The sequence below is a fragment of the Bufo bufo genome, chromosome 10 (assembly GCF_905171765.1).
Source record: "Bufo bufo chromosome 10, aBufBuf1.1, whole genome shotgun sequence".
In the NCBI taxonomy this organism is placed as follows: Eukaryota; Metazoa; Chordata; class Amphibia; order Anura; family Bufonidae; genus Bufo; species Bufo bufo.
In genome coordinates, this window is record NC_053398.1 from 127,981,691 (window position 1) to 127,999,126 (window position 17,436).

The 17,436-nt window shown below is 47.0% G+C and overlaps 2 protein-coding genes across 4 annotated transcripts in view; one reads left to right on the plus strand and one right to left on the minus strand.

Annotated features, from left to right (window-relative positions):
• The window catches only part of CTU2 (cytosolic thiouridylase subunit 2), a 78,923-nt gene that overhangs the window by 49,614 nt on the left and 11,873 nt on the right, over nt 1-17,436 (plus strand). For 2 of the 3 annotated variants that reach the window (XM_040409285.1, XM_040409284.1), the window contains one exon: nt 16,349-16,423. In XM_040409285.1, coding sequence (XP_040265219.1) covers nt 16,349-16,423 — 75 coding nt within the window. Of the gene's footprint in view, nt 1-15,976; nt 16,080-16,348; nt 16,424-17,436 lie in introns of those variants that run through there. The other variant, XM_040409283.1, reaches the window with a different exon arrangement.
• Nucleotides 843-15,664, minus strand: RNF166 (ring finger protein 166). Its single transcript, XM_040409288.1, has 6 exons — nt 15,344-15,664; nt 9,049-9,205; nt 7,206-7,318; nt 5,766-5,880; nt 3,779-3,886; nt 843-2,313 (listed from the first exon to the last, which is right to left on the minus strand). Exons 1-6 carry the CDS (start codon nt 15,514-15,516, stop codon nt 2,248-2,250), a joined length of 732 nt encoding a protein of 243 aa, XP_040265222.1. The 5' UTR covers nt 15,517-15,664; the 3' UTR covers nt 843-2,247.

Sequence of the window (17,436 nt, forward strand, 5' to 3'; positions counted from 1 at the left end):
AGCTGATCGGCGGGAGAGCTGAGAGTCGGACCCCCACCGATCAGATATTGACGACTTATCCTATTTAAATCCCGGAAAACCAATTTAAAAAGTCCAGAGCTTGTAATACATGGAGGAGGCAAAGTGAAGATATTCCTACAGTGCTCTAGTGAACTTCCCAGTTTTCACCACTCAAAAATCAAAGACCACAAGTTGATCACCCAGAGAGAAAGGGTTGCAACTGCTGTATCCGTACTTAAAGGGTAGCTCCACTTCTAGCTAATATCACACAGTCTATGGGCTCATGCACACAAACCGGCTGGGCCCGTATTGAGGTCCGCAATATACGGGGCCCCGGCCGTTTTGTGCACCGCATCACAGATGCGAACCCATTCACTTGAATTTGTTCTATTTTTTTTGAGGTGCGGACGGATCACGGACCAATTCAAGTTGAATGGGTCTGGATCCGTCTGTGGCAGCCACACGGAGGGTGCCCGTGCGTCAGAATGGCCGTGTGCATGAGACCTATAATGAAGGAAAAATCGGGAACAAGATCTCCTACCTCTAGAAACTGCCACCATTTTCCAATCCCACACGTGATATTAGATACCTGCGGAGTTACACCTTAACTGCCACTAGAGGCGCACTGTACACCAGGATTTTTATATTCACCCTGTTGGACTTTGTATTTAAAGGGGTTTTCTCCAGAATTATAAAAACATGGCTGCTTTCTTACAGAAACCACACCGCCCCGTCCATGGGTTGTGTCTTGTATCGCAGCCAATGAGGCACAGCTGCCATACCACCCACAATCTGTGGACAGTGGCGGTGTCTTTGTGGAAGAGAGCAGACATGTTTTTTTTAATCCTGGACAAACGCTTTCATTACTAGTTTACCCGGGTACAGATACACCTCCCCGGACACTGAGGTACTGCAGCTGCATCAAGGTGGAAGCTTCACAGAATTTGCTAAATGTATTCCCTTCCAGAACCAAATTTGTTAGGATCTGTCAGCCCGTAACCAGCACAGGAAATCTCTGTACGGCTCTCACTACGTCTCCCCTGGACCTCAGACGGCACGGTCTGATCACCTGGTGGAATGCGACAGAGGAATTTTGCAACCATTTTTATTGCTTCAGTTTTAGCAACTTTGCAAATGGTCTAGTTAAAAAAAATAATAATAATTTCCCCGCATAAAGTCTCCTACACAGACCTAGGCATGTCCTATGCAATAAGAATGGTTGCAAAAGTATTCGTATATCATGTCAAATGTTGTTTTATACCCTGAACTAATATGTAAACTTAAAAAAATAAACACCGACATAAAATATATAAATTATAACTCTTCACTGAAATAATCCCCCCCCCCCTCCAAATCCTGTGACCGTTTCTACTGGTTTATGGGGTTACATTTCTATTACTGCTCCCATTGGACCTATCGAAAGTAGTGATTAGGGTATAGAAAATACTAAGTGCTGGTTGTACTGGTACGATCTGCACTTTCTGACCCACTGACAAAGGGAATCCCAAGTTGTCAATTCATTCATACATTTCCAGGAGGAATAACGGATGAACTGTCCAACATAGGGCTCTAAAAAGAGGGGCTCCAGAATGGTCATTCCAGTATTGACTCAAACAGACGGCTCCTCCTGAAACTTCTGCTAATCCTTTCTCCACGTCTTTATATTTATTTCTGTGTTAAGTTTGTAACCTTCCCTTATGTACCAGTATAGTGCAATCTCTAAACCTGGGCTTCTGCCTACTATGCCCTCTCCTGGGATTAACGCCAGGCTGCGCAATGTCCTAAGGAACATTGGTTGACACAAAGGAAGTTCCTTCTGACTTGAGAAGCCCTGGCAGTCGGCTGCTGAGGCCTAACACCCGTCCAATCTGCTTTTCTGCTCATTTGTTGGGGACTTTCTCTTTCCCCCCCTTTGCTCTCATCTCCCGTGTATTAAATATTCATTGTAAATACTTTCTTTTTACACGTAGAAAGCATCACAAAAGAATAGTATTAAAAAAAAAAAAAACTGGATGAGCTGTGTCGGTTGGCACCGCGTGCCCTGCTTCCCCGTCCGATTGCACCGAGACACAAATCCGGCCTAACAGTTTAGCAATTCCTAAAAGATTCCACCTTACTAATAAAAACACTACTAGAGAAAAGGCATGGGGAAAAGGAAACGTGATTAGCTAGTTTTGGAAGGAATGTACAAGCCTCGGTCGTGGGTGACAACACCGAGAAGGGAGACCTTGCGTCTAACCGAAATCTTCAGTTCTCCGACAGCGACAGAGCGAGTGCGGCTTGTAACGCTGCTTCTTCATCGATGCTATAATCCTGGAACACACACAGGACAAATGAGAGGGCAGCAATTAATAGAAAATTCTGAATAAAAAAAAAAAAAAAAAGTACAGCCTCGAGACTTGAGGCCAGCAATCTCATGACAACACTTCCCCTGGATTCCTGTCACGTTCAGTGTTATGATGGGGACCCGGTGAGGATCCAAGCCACCATCCTACCCATCACAGCATATGTCACCAGTGCTGCGCTGGTTTACACACGGTAATTCAGTGTGGTGATTTACTTCTTTTGTGTCTATTGTTAGCCGGTGCTCTGCCATCAGTGTCAGATAGGTGCAGGTCCCACCTCTAGAGCTGGAACGTTTTTTTCTTGCAGTCCCATAGCGGTGGTTACTCTTGCTCTCCATTCACCGCTATGAGACTTGCAAAATAATCCCAGCGCACTAACTCGACTATTTTCGGAAGTACCACAGGGCAACCAAGGTGTTTTCCTTCCCTCCAGTCACCCCCTTTCCGGAGAATGTAGAGGATCCGAGAGGTGGAACCCAATCCTAGCGATGTGCCAGCAATGTCCCAGCAGGTAATACCCCTTTAAAGAGGACCCGTCCCCTCTCCTGACAGGTCTATGTTAGTAATAACAAGGGGAGACAAAAATATGTTGTGTCATTCCTTTATTATTCCCATAGAAGTTATTAATGAATTGTCAGTAGCTTGCAGTAAAGGGTGTTACCAGTCGGGGGGGTCCCTGCACAGTCTGACACTAGCAGCGGTGATTGGACCGAGTAAGACACACCTGCTACTGGTAACACCCAGCAGTACCTTTACTGCAAACTGCAGGCAATTTATTTGCAAACTTCTAGTAGGAATAATAGAGGAATGGCATAACAGAGTCATAAGAATAAATGGTCCAGATTGATTGTTACACAGGGAATGCAAGTAGTTACTAAAACCGATATGCCAGGAGAGGTGACAGCTCCTCTTTAAAGGGCCCCCTTAAAGTCTTTCCCTGAGATTGAGGAATGGAAACAACTAATAGGATTAAGAACTATGAACGTGTATTATTTTGGGAGAAAAAATAGCTCAGGCAAGGGGAACAGATTTGGGCAGGATGGATATGATCTGACTTGGATGGTCTAATATAGGATCTATAGCGGACGACTTCAATAAGTTCCTGCGATGAGGGGAGGGGGGTAATTGGGGGGAATCAATAATAAGCTGTGTGACTATTTGCAACATGGGTATTGGAGTTCATTTTTTATAAGTTAAGGAATATATCAACGATAATGGTATTTGGAAGACTATATATGTTATTAGCAGAGGATAGGAATAGATTTTGGATGCTTCTTCCTGATCTGACGCACTATATATGAGCTTATCATGTTCATAATGAGATTGTAAGGAAAAAATAATAAAGAATTGGCACCCCGGCAATACATTCATAATTCTAGCGCCGCATACAAACCAATTAGGAGATTGTCCTCAGTGCTCGTCAGTATACCTACCACAAATGTGTCATAAGAGAATTTATGCCGGTGAAGGAGGTGCTGAAGAAAATTGGCACTCTTATAGCTGGGATCCCCCCAGGGCATTGCTGAACAAATAGGGCAAACCTGAAAGACAAAACATAACAAAGTGGTATAGGAATAGTTGTCACAGTGTAAGGGCTCGTTCACACGACCGTGCGAAGCCCGTGCTGTAGACTGCAAATTGCCGTGGGGCAGGCACATGGGGATCGCAGACCCATTCACTTGAATGGGTCCGCGAGCCTTCCGTCCCGCAAAAAGATAGAGCAAGTTCTATCTTTTTGTGGAAGCACGGAACGGAACCCCAGAAAGTAGTAGTGCTTCCGTAGTGTTCCATTCCGTTCCGCATCTCAGGATTTGCGGACCCATTGAAATGAATTGCGGAATGGCCACGGAACGGTGCTCGTGTATTGCGGCTCCACAAAACTGCAACGGACTTCACACTAACCGTGTACTGTGGGTGTCAGAAACCAAGCCGTGCCCAGCGCAATAATCAATTAAATGTAAAACGTACCAAAACTTAAACATATTTCTGAATAACTAAAAGAGAAACCGACTATAAGGGGACGCCCCAGTTTTTTCTTTTCATTGGAGTCCTTAAAAGGTGGCAGATCCCCTTACACCACCTGTAAGCCAGATATAAAATTTGAATGCGTCTGGACAACTAATTTAAAGGGATTTTCCTCTGATTTTCCTCGTCAGAATGGTCCCACAAGAAAAAAAAAAAGAAAAGCTGACCACACGGTATCCCAGTACTGGAACCCTCAATCAGGTGTAGACGGGCAGCACGAATATGAAGAATCTCCAAGTCCTCCCAGCATTTTAAGCCACTTGGCTAATAGCAGAGGGTCCTGAATGAGTGATCCCCTTCAGTAATAGTGTATTACAAATCATTTAAGAGAATAATTATTTGCCTTTGCCATTTGGTTGCAGAAGAACACCGGCTGTGGTTGATACAGAAGATCTCCACATTCTTGCAAAGCGAGGAAGCACATATTGATATTTGCTGCCAACAGTTACAATCTTATGCCAGAGAGGGCGCTAAGTGACTACAACAATGATGATCAGGCAAGTACTTATTATCTTTAGAGGGGTTGTCTGGGAGTGGCATACAGGATTTATCATGGGGATAGGTCATCAATATCTAAATCTATGGAGGCCCAACTCCCGGCACCACACCGATCAACTGTGGATAAATGTGACCGATGGACATGATGTCAGTGGCCTAGGAAGAGGTCGCAGTGCTGACTAGGCGCCAACTTTTCTGATCTGCTGTTTTGCAGCAGCCCTGGATCTACACTTAGATTTGGCTGGTGACAGTTTTAGACTTAAACTGTGCACGTGTGACCATTACGGTGAGGCGGACAAAAAATAAGGAAAAGAACAAACAGAAGGTGGCGCTGTACAGATACATTTTATTGACTAGCTCGGCGGCTATACAATTTTTTTTTTATTACATGCAATTAGAAAAGTATTCAGATCCAGGGGCTGGTTTGAAAAATGTACAATCAGATTTATTTCATAGGGGATGTAGGGATTGGGAGTTTGGCGTCTGCCCTGCTGAGTTTCGTTCTATGCCTGCATCAATACGTCATATCATTGAGCCTCAGATGGTCTTCCTTTGCTAGGTTTATGTAAGTGCCCTCTGATCTGCATCAGACAGGAAGTGTCTGGGCAAAAGCAGAACTGTCTGACAGATGGTGAAATGTGGGTCTTGTTCTGCAAAGTGTAGTATTTTATGTGACTGGTCCAGCGCCTTATGGTTCTGTGCTCCCCTCCCCCAGCAGATCTTGTGGTCGCCCTCACAGTGAGCGAATTGCTTTGCTTGCAGAATAACGGGCCTACAGCAGTCAAAGGAGGGACAAGTGTACGACCGCCACAAGCACGTTATTTTCTAATCCTAAGGGTTCGGCCTGCTGTGACCGTTCCGAATACTTCTCATTCTGTTCCCCGACATACGACTTACCACTTTGTTGGCGTCACTTCTGTGGTTCTCCATGCAGTGTTTCACAAGTTCTTGCTGGTCCAGGTTTCGGGCTCCACAGTATGGACACACAAAGGTGGAACGGTTTGGAATATTACTGGAATAGAATGCAGACGGACATTGGACCACTGGTAAAAGTATCTCTCTGGGTATAAAGACTAAATTAAAGGGGTACTTTTAAATTGATGACTTGTCCTCAGGAGAAACTTTACCAATCAGCTGTTCTGCAGCAGCACTGGAACGACACAACTCCGCCAACTGTGTAGTGTACGGGGCGGCCTAGATATTGGTGACAGTTGACTTAAACGGAGCATGTGTGACCACCTCAGTGAGGTGGACAAGAAATAAGGAAAAGACCAAACAGCAGGTGGCGCTAATACAGATACAATTTATTGAATAGCTCAGTGGCGATATGAAATTTTTAATTACATGCAATTACAAAAGTATTCAGATCCAGGTGATTGAGCTACTGCAGAACAGCTGATCGGCAGGGGTGGGGGATGTCAGACGCCCTGCCAATCAGATACTGATGGATTATGGATATTCAATTAAATTTAAGTACCAAAAAAAAACTTTTAAGTCACAAATGATGAGCAGATGGATATAAAGTTTTTAAAAGTGGTTCTGATCATTAGCAACTTTATAATGACAGACTTTTGTAGCTGGACCCTGATGATGTCTATGGGCCCTGGCAGACACCTCCCCCAAAGGACTCAAAGTTTTGTTTCTGCTGATGCCGCTTATCTCCAAAAGCATCTGGCAGACAATTGTCCACTTCTGCTTTATATCTGAATGGGTATTGTGTGCAGCAGGTTAAGCGGTTTTCAACTATTGTGCTCCAAATAAAGAAGCTTATATGTCATTGGGCAGTCCCCTGGACTCCTCTGCCGGACTCCATGCTGATATTACCATGTGAAGGGGAATATTAGGAAAGGCTGAGGCTCTTGTTTGGAGATAGATTTTCACATCTGCGGCAGAGCCTCTGGCAGGCTGCTGGAGTTCTCCGGATCCGGCGTTGCCAGATTGGCTATAATGGGATCCGGCCGCTACCTGGCAAATATGTTGACAGTCGTAGCTGTTTTTGTCTAGCGGATTCCTGGCATTCTCTGCCGATACTACTGACCGGAACACCAGGCCACAGATGTGAAACTAAGTACACAGGGTCAGGGATGTGACAACCTGGTGAACACTAACAGAAAGTGGAGACACCAAGGCCTCATGCACACAAGCATATTTCTCCTCCGTGTGCTATATCTTTACACTGACCCATTCATGTCTATGAGACCATGCACAAATTTGTTATTTTGTGGAGCCGCGTGGCCGTATTTGGATTTTGCAGGCTGAAATATGGACACTGCCATGTGCATAAAGCGTAATATAGCGGCTGATCGCTGGAAGGAAGCAAACGATGGGAGTGATTACCTGGGAATAGGCTGAGATGTTGGGACTACGGGAACAAACTTTGGACAGTTGGCCATCTGTTCTTGGACTTTGGCACATGAAGAAATGTGGGATCGCATCTTTGCAAGAGTCACCTGTAAGGAACAGCACACAAATCTTTAAAAACCACCAAAGGAGATAGGAGATGCTTCCTTACATAGTACTCATGGCGTCAGTGATGATACAAGGAAACATGGCTGCCTTACATATAATACTTTAAGGTTATGGACACTTTTGAGACAGAAAACAATTATTTTTACATGTTAGCGGTTACTTAGAGTATAAAAAAAGTTGCTGCACAAAGTTCCATTCCTTCATTCACCTTCAGACCCCTGATATTCAGTTTGCAGCCAGACTCTAGTGGATGTGTCCCTCTTAGTAAAATGTGCTGGATCAGTGTGTCCAGGATGCTGCTGTCTCCCTAGCTACAGCCTGTGTGAGCTGTCCTCCTTGGATGCTTTCCCTCTTCTCCCCACACATTTTCCATGTACGACCTCCGTCCCCTTTGTGAAGCTGTCTGTAAGGCCTGTTTCACACTTGCATTGTTGGTTTCTGGTTTTGAGATCCGGCAGAGGATCTCAAAACCAGACCACAGCGGATCAGTTTAGTCCCCCATTCATTGTCAATGGGGACAAAATTGGTCAGGATGCATTCCGTTTTGTTGCGTTTTTTTGACCGTGGTTTTGTGTCCGGTCTGCAAAACGGAACAAACGTCATGAAAATCAATGGTGCCGGATCCAGATTTTTTTTTTTAGCCGGTTTGTTCAGTTTCGATTTAATACAACCGGATCCGGCCGAAACAGATTCATCCGGATGTATTATTAAAGAGGTCGCACCCATAATTTCACCCAGGCAGCCCCCCTGACTTGAGCATCGGAGCAGTTCATGCTAAATTGCGCAGGGCAAGGACGCTTGTTTACAATCACACACTGCCAGGCGGAAGCTTCCGCCCGGCAGTGTGTTCGGTGACGTCAGCGGCTCTGATGGGCGGGCTTTAGCGCTGCCCTAGCCGTTTTACTGGCTAGGGCAGCGCTAAAGCCCGCCCATCAGTGCCGGTGATGTCACCGGGATTCCTGGCAGCCCCATGGAGAGCCCCGGTACGTCACCGGATCTCCAAAAAATGCCTTTGCCCTGCGCGATTTAGCGCAGGGCAAAGGAGAGCATCGGAGCATAAACTGCTCCGATGCTCAAGTCAGGGGGGCTGCCAGGGTGTAAATGGAGGTATGTCCGGGTTCAGCTCTGAACCCGGACAACCCCTTTAAATGAAACGGATCCGTTTAATTCCTGTTTTGAGATCCTCTGCTGGATCTCAAAACCAGAATTAACGCAAGTGTGAAACAGGCCTAAGGGCTCATGCACATGAGAGTTGTTGGCCAGTGCCGTATTGCGGCCTGCAAAGAGCAGTATACGGGCGCCGGACGTTTGTGCACTGCATCACTGATGCAGACCTATTTACTTGAATGAGTCCACAATCAGGACGGTGCGGAACAGAGGCATGAAACCACTATGGAGTGCTTCTGTGGGTTTTCTGTCCATGCCTCTGCACCACAAAACAGTAGAGCATGCAGACAGTCTGATGCAGATCGCTGACCCCATTCAAGTGAATGGGTTCTGCATCCACACTAGGGGTTCTGCGTCCCTATAGTCGGCCAGCACACGAACACTGAGAGAAGAGAGGGGGAGAGCACAGAGAGAGGTCAGAATGAGCAGCACTAGCAGCTAAGTGAAGGACTTACACACATGCTGCAGAAACAAGGTGATAGGACTAAAGGCGTCCATAGCCTTTAACGTCAGTCAGTATTCACTTCCAAATAGCAGAACTTACTTTCTTGCTGCAGCCTCTGCAGGGAGCCTTATATGAGGAGAGCTGTTTGTCTACATTGGAGGCCTTCTCCACCTTCTTTGGGTCAAATGGCATACGACAAAGTGGGCATAGCGGGGATGGGACCTGAAGACATGGCTGCAGGCACTCGCCACAAAATCTGAAAGAGAACGGGCCCTGGGTCAGATACGAGTAAAGGCGGGTTTACACTGCACAATGTTGCAGTCATTTGTCGGGAAGGAAGCGTTCCCTCCTGACAGTCGGCTGCTCATTTAGTGAAGGAGACCGCGCATTTACATGTAGTGATCTCCTTCACAGTATGAGGACAGGGGATCACTATAGCGATAACTCGTTCACTAGTGACGTCATCTTTGTAACGCAGACCTGTCAGCTCTCCTGTCATGTCTGTTTTAGGATTTACCATAAATAATTCTGAAGAACCTTTCCTTAGAAAGCTGTATAGTGCACTTCCTCTATTATTCTTCCTGGAAGGGGATTGTAACATCCACTTGTCCATTTAGTCATATATTTCCAGGAAGAATAAGAGGAACAACACAATTCAGAGAGAAAAGATACCCTGGCATCGTTATTTCACAAAAATACAATAATTTACGAAGACTGTCAAGAGAGGCGACAGGTCCTCTTTAAAAGGGGGTATTCGAGGATTTTTAATATTGATGGTCTATCCGTGATAGGCCTCCAATTCATGGTTGGTGGGGGTCCGACACCTCACCGATCAGATGTGTCAGAGTAGCTCCAGCCATTGTGTAGTGCCTCCATTTACAAGCTCTGTCCATTACACACAGTGGACACTACCCTGAAATAGATGATCGCTGCTCCCGCCAACCAGTAATTGATGGCTATCAATGGTAAAGGAGCAGACAACTCCTTTAAGTCTGGTGCCTAGCAACAAGTATAACAAAGAGCAGGTGACTACCTACAGTAGGAGCCCCTCGGCTAGTAATCTTTCCACCTGTAAGTTTGCAGGTGTGCCCTTAGAAGAAGAATGTATGGCTGCCAGTACCGGGTGCTGGACCGCCGCAGTCACACACAGCGGCGTGAAGATGGCTGAACGCTTTCTCATAAAGTACCAACAGAAGGCGTGAAGCGCATAGCAAAAAATAGGAAGTCAATATTAAAGGGGTTCTCCAGGCTTAACCTTTTTTTTAGCTAAAAAAAAAATATATATAAATAACCTGTGGAGGAAAGATTAATGATCACATACTTACCTTCCACAGTGCAGCCGTTCTTGAGATCTGCCTCCCGGTCACGTGGTCCCTCCAGATGGGTTTTCGGTGCTTCCGGCCGAAGTCCGTCTTCTTATCTTCCCGTCTTCTCTTCCTCCCTTGAGCAGGAGACGGATCGTCACTATTGACGTCACCGCCTCCTGCAAGTTGAAGCGTCGGCCTCCGTCTTCTTCCTCCAACGCAGGCGCAGTACGCACAATTACAGTGCGTATGCACCGGTCTCTCTGCTCCGGCTCCGTACAAATTTACACTGCGCATGCGCCGGTATCTCGAGTGAGGGAAGCGTCAGAAACTGCTTCCTACAGTTTCATTTCATTTCAACTTCAACTATGGATTGCAAAGGAGGCACATGAGGGGCACTGTGGATGGCAAAAGAAGCACATGAGGGGCACTGTGGATGGCAAAGGAGGCACATGAGGGGCACTGTGAATGGCAAAGGGGCACATGAGGGGCACTGTGAATGGCAAAGGGGCACATGAGGGGCACTGTGAATGGCAAAGGGGCACATGAGGGGCACTGTGGATGGCAAAGGGGCACTGAATGGCAAAGGGGCACATGAGGGGCACTGTGGATGGCAAAGGAGCACATGAGGGGCAATGTGAATGGCAAAGGGGCACATGAGGGGCACTGTGGATGGCAAAGGGGCACATGAGGGGCACTGTGGATGGCAAAGGGGGCACATGAGGGGCACTGAGGATGGCAAAAGGGGCACATGAGGGGCACCGCGGATGGCAAAGGGAGCACATAAGGGGCACCGTGTATGGCAGTGGGGGAACTGGATGGCACACAAGGGGCACTGTGGATGGCACATGAGGATGGTAATGGTGGCACTGGATAGCACAATGGGGGCATTGGATGGCAAAAAGGGAGCACTGTGGATGTCACTGTTATGGGATCCACTAAATATGGTTACTGTCTGTGTGCGATTTTGATATTTTTTTTTGCAGTCCCATTGAGTTCTATGGGTTTTAGATCTGCATTATGAGGACCAGAATAGGACATGTTCGATATTTGGCAGAACTGACATACGGATGTGGAAAGCACATGGACGTCAGAGCATGTCCTATTCTGGTCTTCAAAATGAGGACCTCAAATCCATAGAACTCAATGGGACTGCAAAAAATGTGGATCACAAAATGGATACGGTCGTGTGCATAAGGGTTCAGCTGGCTGTATCATAGAAGATGGGATTAGATACACCACTCAGCAGGCAGTATCGCACATAACAGGCTCTGTATCAGGCACACATACATGTTAGGATTAGATACAGATGTGTTTAGATACGCTTGCCGATTCCAGCTGTTTATCACACTCTGGAGATGGTGAGGGATGAGCCTGTGGACGGTCAGTGATGGGGTTAGATACACAGCTCAGCAGGCTGTATCACACAAGACAGGATTAGATACACATGAGGGCAGAGCCTGTGGACGGTCAGTGATGGGATTTAGACACTGGGTGAGAAGTAGATTCCTGTCTGGGTGTAGTAACATGGACACAGAAGGTGTAGTGGGTGTGGCTGCTGCAGGCAGAGCAGTGTGGGGGCGTGGCCAGCCTGTGACTCATCTCTGTGCAGTGCAGCCAGGCTTGTGCATCAATAAAGTTATGTATTCAACAAAACAAGAAGGGGAGAAAGTAAACAGATCTGCCAGGATAATGTGATGTCTTCCAGGGGGGGGGGAAGGAAAGCTCGGACATGAAAAACGGGTATTGGGGGCTTATGTATGCATGGTGAGGGGTGTTAGGAGCACATAAAAAAATATTGATTTTGGGACCGGACAACCTCTTTTTTTTTTTTTTTATATAACCAAGTTGCAGCCAGCTTTACAGAGTCACAAGTTGCCTGACATGACTGTAATAGGAGGTGCCGGGCGCACAGCGTAAGATCGAGTGCGGCAATAACGTTAATCTCGCTTTACATTCTCTAAAATGCAGACGTTACAGTTGGCAGAAACCTAAGCGGGGAAGGCGGCATCCATCACCGGGCCCCAGGCGCATAACACAAGTATAAAGCAATCACATTAGGAACGCTTCTGCAGGGATGAAATACTACGGCCATAATTTACCCCGGGGCCATGCTCAGCTTATATGTATCACACAGCAGATGTCGAAATAAAGGGGCACAAGGTACCACAACCAATAAGCAACACCCTGCGCCCGTACCACGAATTACCACATGAATGACTCACACCTGGGTGACTCTGGGGCCCCACACACCTCTTCCAACACATTTGTCTATACAGTTATACATTATTAAAAGGGTTGTTCACCCCTGGGGACTGGACCCGTGATGGGACTTGGGGCAGCTACTGGGTTTCCCCTTGTTAACTTCCGGTTAGACATGGGTCATGTGGCCGCTGCTGCCAATGACTGGTCACAGTGGGGACGTGCCATCCAGTTTTGAATCTGTTAGGGTGAGTAACAATTTTTTTTTTAATACATCCTGTATTATACTCCAGAGCTGCACTTTTTATTCTGCAGGTGCAGTTACTGTGTACATACATTACTTATCCTGTACTGATCCTGAGTTACATCCTGTATTATACTCCAGAGCTGCAATCACTATTCTGCTGGTGCAGTCACTGTGTGCATACATTACATATCCTGTACTGATCCTGAGTTACATGCTTTATTATACTCCAGAGCTGCACTCACTATTCTGCTGGTGCAGTCACTGTGTACATTACATTACTTATCCTGTACTGATCCTGAGTTACATGCTGTATTATACTCCAGAGCTGCACTCACTATACTGCAGGTGGAGTCACTGACCAAAGTCATTTACTATAGCTCTATGCCACATATAAAAGTTGCAAATTTTGTTTTAAGTGTCGTTTTGGGACATTTTAACTTAATTTTCCCCAACACCCTCATCACTATTACATAAAGTGGGCAGGCTGGGGGCCTCTCATTTAGCACCAGAAAACTGGCTCCTGGCTGAGTAGATTCCAGTTCTGGAGCACAGACGGCTGAAGATGTGAGGTGAGCGCCTCTTTTTTTTTATCAAATATAATTTTTATTGAAATATTTTTTTTTATATACAACAGTTGAAGAGTGCACATTTATTTGTGTCATAAAATAATAAAGCAAGATATTTCATAGACATTTTACAATGATGTTCACAGAGGGGGAAAAAAGGAAAAACACAACAAAGTTGCAAATTACACATTCCAATCCAAGTACCCCCCCCCCCCCCCCAACAATAACCACAGAAAGATGACTGCACCATCCTCAAAAAAACAAACACACAGTGTGATCGGCACCTTGTAAAGACTATGGTGTGTGGTACCTGCGGTAAACACCTCCATGACTTGTATCCGCTGCTTTACCATTTGTCCCCTCAAACCATCCCTCGTCAGCGCCAAAGACACCAGACCGGGACCTGTAAACCGTCCTCGCCAAACCGACATAAATCTAGCTGGGAATCTCTGAACAGCATTGATTCGGTTCACATATTCCTGCCCGGTAGGTGGATCCTCTGTAGCCAGTGCTTAGCGACTAATACCCCAGCCTGGGAGAGCATTCTTTGGATACTCAAGGATATTTTGTCATCTATTCCCGGCAAGTTTAAAAGACCTAATAAACAGACTTTGGGGTCTCTAGGTATTTGTATCTGGGTTGTCCGAATTATGATCTTTATTATCTCTCCCCAATACACCCCTAGGTCAGGACACTATGTCCGAGCTCAGACCTAGTTCTATATACTCTGTGTATCAGATATAGTTGGGATAATCTTCGAGATTAGGGGTTAAGGCCGGGACATCATCCCCATTGCTCCTGAGAAATATCACCTGCGTCCTTCTCCCATGTATTACATTTATCAAATAAGTACTTATAGAACACGGATAGAAGTCCTTTAGCGTTATTTCCACCTAGTAACTGTTGCACAACTGTAAGCAGTCTTTGAGTAGTGTCTGAAAAACATTTGTAGATATTGGAAAAATGCAGTTCTAGGCAAACCAAACCCCACCTGAAGCTGCGTGAACGACTTCATCGCCTCCTCTAAATGAACTTGGTGTAGAAATAAAATACCTTTGTCTTCCCAAGGGGAAAATCCTTCCAGTCTGAACAACTCCGGTAATTGAGGATTACGCCAGAACGGCGTGATTACACTGAACCCCACAAGACGTATCAATGCCTTGAACTTCGACCACACCTTTGTTATTGAAGAAAATGTTGGGTAGCTCCCACTGTGGTTTTCCATAGTGACAGGCGCTTTGTTTCTTAGAGGAGGCTGAGGTGAGCGCCTCTTAATAAACTGCCCAGATCTTCCTGTGGTGCCTGCCGTGTGTCCCCAGTGTCTGTGCAGAGCCAAGAACGGATTGTAGGAAAGCGCTGCTGGCGGTTCTGGAATTAACGCCCCTCATCTCTGAGCCAGGTCATGGTGGAGGGGAAGATCCTACCCCTCTAGTGGTGCCAGTGCATCGGTGAGGATGTCCCCATCCGCCTCCTCATCCTACAGGTGTTGTGTGCGCTCCATGTCACCCTACAGGTGTCCCCAATCGCCTCCTCGTCCTACAGGTGTTGTGCACGCTCCATGTCACACTACAGGTGTCCCCAATCGCCTCCTCGTCCTACAGAGGTCATGCACTTGCCTCGCCTTCCTACAGGTGGCCCGCATGTGTATTGTCACACTACAGGTGTCCCCAATCGCCTCCTCGTCCTACAGAGGTCGTGCACTTGCCTCACCTTCCTATAGGTGTCCCATACGCCCCCCCCCCCTATCTGACTTGGATCCATGGCCCCCCACAAAGGTCTGAACACGGCCATACATTTTCCTGAGCCCTGCAGAAATCCATGCAGCTGCTGCAGAAACAATCTAGATAAATGGAGCACGTTTTCAGTTGCAGAAATGTAATAAACCTGCTGTATGTGAATACAGACTTAGCGCAGACCATGGCTGGAGGAGATCGCAGTGGGTCAGTTATACAGAGATCTCTGGGTCACAGCCCTTAGGGGCCATTATAATAGGGTCGGGGCCTTCCTCCATCAGCACCGATGATGGATCCCGTGACTGACAGGTTGTCACCCAGCCCCCGTCCCCGGTTACTCACGTGTGACCGCAGCTCCCGATGGCCACAGGTTTGTAATACACCTCCAGGCAGATGGGGCAGCCATACTGCGCCTCCAGGCTGTCCGCGGACGACGGGCAGGACTGGCTCTGGTGGGTATGATGCTGCTGCCGGTGCTGGGAGGACGAGGACACCAGGCTGCGGAACATTGCCATGGCCGCGACACAAGCCCCGTCACCTCCGCGGCTTCAGCGGGACATAAACACTAATGGTCATCACTCTGCGCCGCGCTGTGACGTCAGCGGCGCGACACGCGTCACCATGGCGACCCCTGCCGGCCTCGGAGACCCTAAACCGCCGTATCTACGTTAACTATGACCTAAAAGCGTGGAACATGACGCCGTACATCACAGGAGGGCAAAATATTCCGAAAAAGGAACTATCTCCCTTACAAGCTCTCAGTGAGGGCTCATCCGCCATATTAAGTGAGGGCAAACAAGGGAGCTCGAGACTAAAACATGGATTCTCTGCATCCCCCCCTCCACAATACGGATAATAAATGGTTAATGTAACCGAAATTAAAGATTTATTTGCTTCACAACGTCTTTCAGACCAGTTTCTAGCTGGTGGCTCAGCCAATGGGCATCACAGTGACGTCATTAACCCGCGCCGGAAGTGGTTGCTGGAAGCACACGCTGGTTAGGGAGCAGTCAGTGGCAATGTGTGAAGTGGAGGATGGGGGTCATGTGGACTTGGGGACAGAGGAGAGAAGTGACAGGTGAGGGAAGCCACATCGAGAACTGTCATTCAGGAGCCGGGGAAAGCCGACTGACAACCAGCATGGCTGCCTCTGCAGCCCCTTTGGAGGTTGTCACCCAGCTTTTCTGTATTCAGAGCACATACATTGATGGAGTGTGAAGAAAATAACACTTTGTGACAGCAGGGGACACGTAGCAGTGGGGGAGGGGGTTGTCGCCAGCTCCTCGGACACCTCGCGAGGACCGTTTGCTGTTTGTCCAGCTGACATGACTCATTTTCTATCTGCAGGTTGGGGCAGACATGTATGAAGTGCAAGGAAGGTGCCGCCGTCCTCATCATACGTGTGGGAGATGCGTTCTGCAAGTAAGAAGATGAGAACCAAATGCAATGGCCAGGATACGTGGGGAAAATATCCTGTATTTGTCGTGACGCCAATTGCAGCGTGCGCAGGGTACTACCCCAGGGCCCTTCCAAGGTGTTATAACGTACGGCCCAGATTAGGAATGCCAGAGTGCTGTAATGGCCTATAATGTCTCTGTAGCTTGATGTTAGTTGTGTCACGGTGTCTCCTACCCTGGTACGGCTGGACTCCTGGCTTCCTGGCTCACTTGCAATACATTTGAGTGCAGTAATAGTAGGAGTAATAGAGGAACTTGGCAGAATAAATGATGTCCAGACCTTTAGATGAAGTTCAAACGTTGCTTTACTTGAAATAACTTTCATCCAAGCGGTATACAGCTTTGGTCTCTTGGTCCCAGCAGGTTTTGGCAAGGATTGGCAGGAATGAGTACTTCTGCTTTAAATGTGACCTCTGCTGTGTGGGGACAGACTAGCTGAGGAGGAGTGGCTTCTCCTAGGCACTGGACTTATCTCACAGATGGTTTCTCAGGGGATGCTTTCTTCCTGGAACTCTGGAGGTTGTCTGTAGTTTTCTGCTTTTCTCACCCAGCAGAGCTGAAGGTGCTCAGACTGGGTATATACAGTCCTGATCAAAAGTTTAAGACCACTTGAAAAATGGCAAAAATTCATATTTAGCATGGCTGGATCTTAACAAGGTTCCAAGTAGAGCTTCAACATGCAACAAGAAGAAAGAGTGAGACAAAACATTTTTTGAGCATTCAATTTAATGAAAACAACGAATAAACTGAAACAGGCTGTTTTTCAGCTGATCAAAAGTTTAGGACCACATGCCTTTAAAAGTCCAAATCTGTGCAAAGATGTGGATTCATTGTCATTTTCTGTCAGGTAGTCACACGTTGTGATGGCAAAGGCAAAAAAACTCTCCCTTTTTGAACGTGGTCGGGTTGTTGAACTGCATAAGCAGGGTCTATCACAGCGCGCCATCGCTGCTGAAGTGGGATGCAGTAAGACAGTCT

What these genes read in the sequence shown, in the direction of transcription:
- RNF166 (XM_040409288.1), bottom strand. Translation starts at nt 15,516, where the DNA reads ATGGCAATGTTCCGCAGCCTGGTGTCCTCGTCCTCCCAGCACCGGCAG. An exon ending in GCAGAGGCTGCAGCAAGAAA is followed by an intron (nt 7,319 to 9,048) that starts GTAAGTTCTGCT and finishes TGTTCCTTACAG; the next exon opens with GTGACTCTTGCAAAGATGCG. An exon ending in GAAGTGACGCCAACAAAGTG is followed by an intron (nt 3,887 to 5,765) that starts GTAAGTCGTATG and finishes TTTGTCTTTCAG; the next exon opens with GTTTGCCCTATTTGTTCAGC.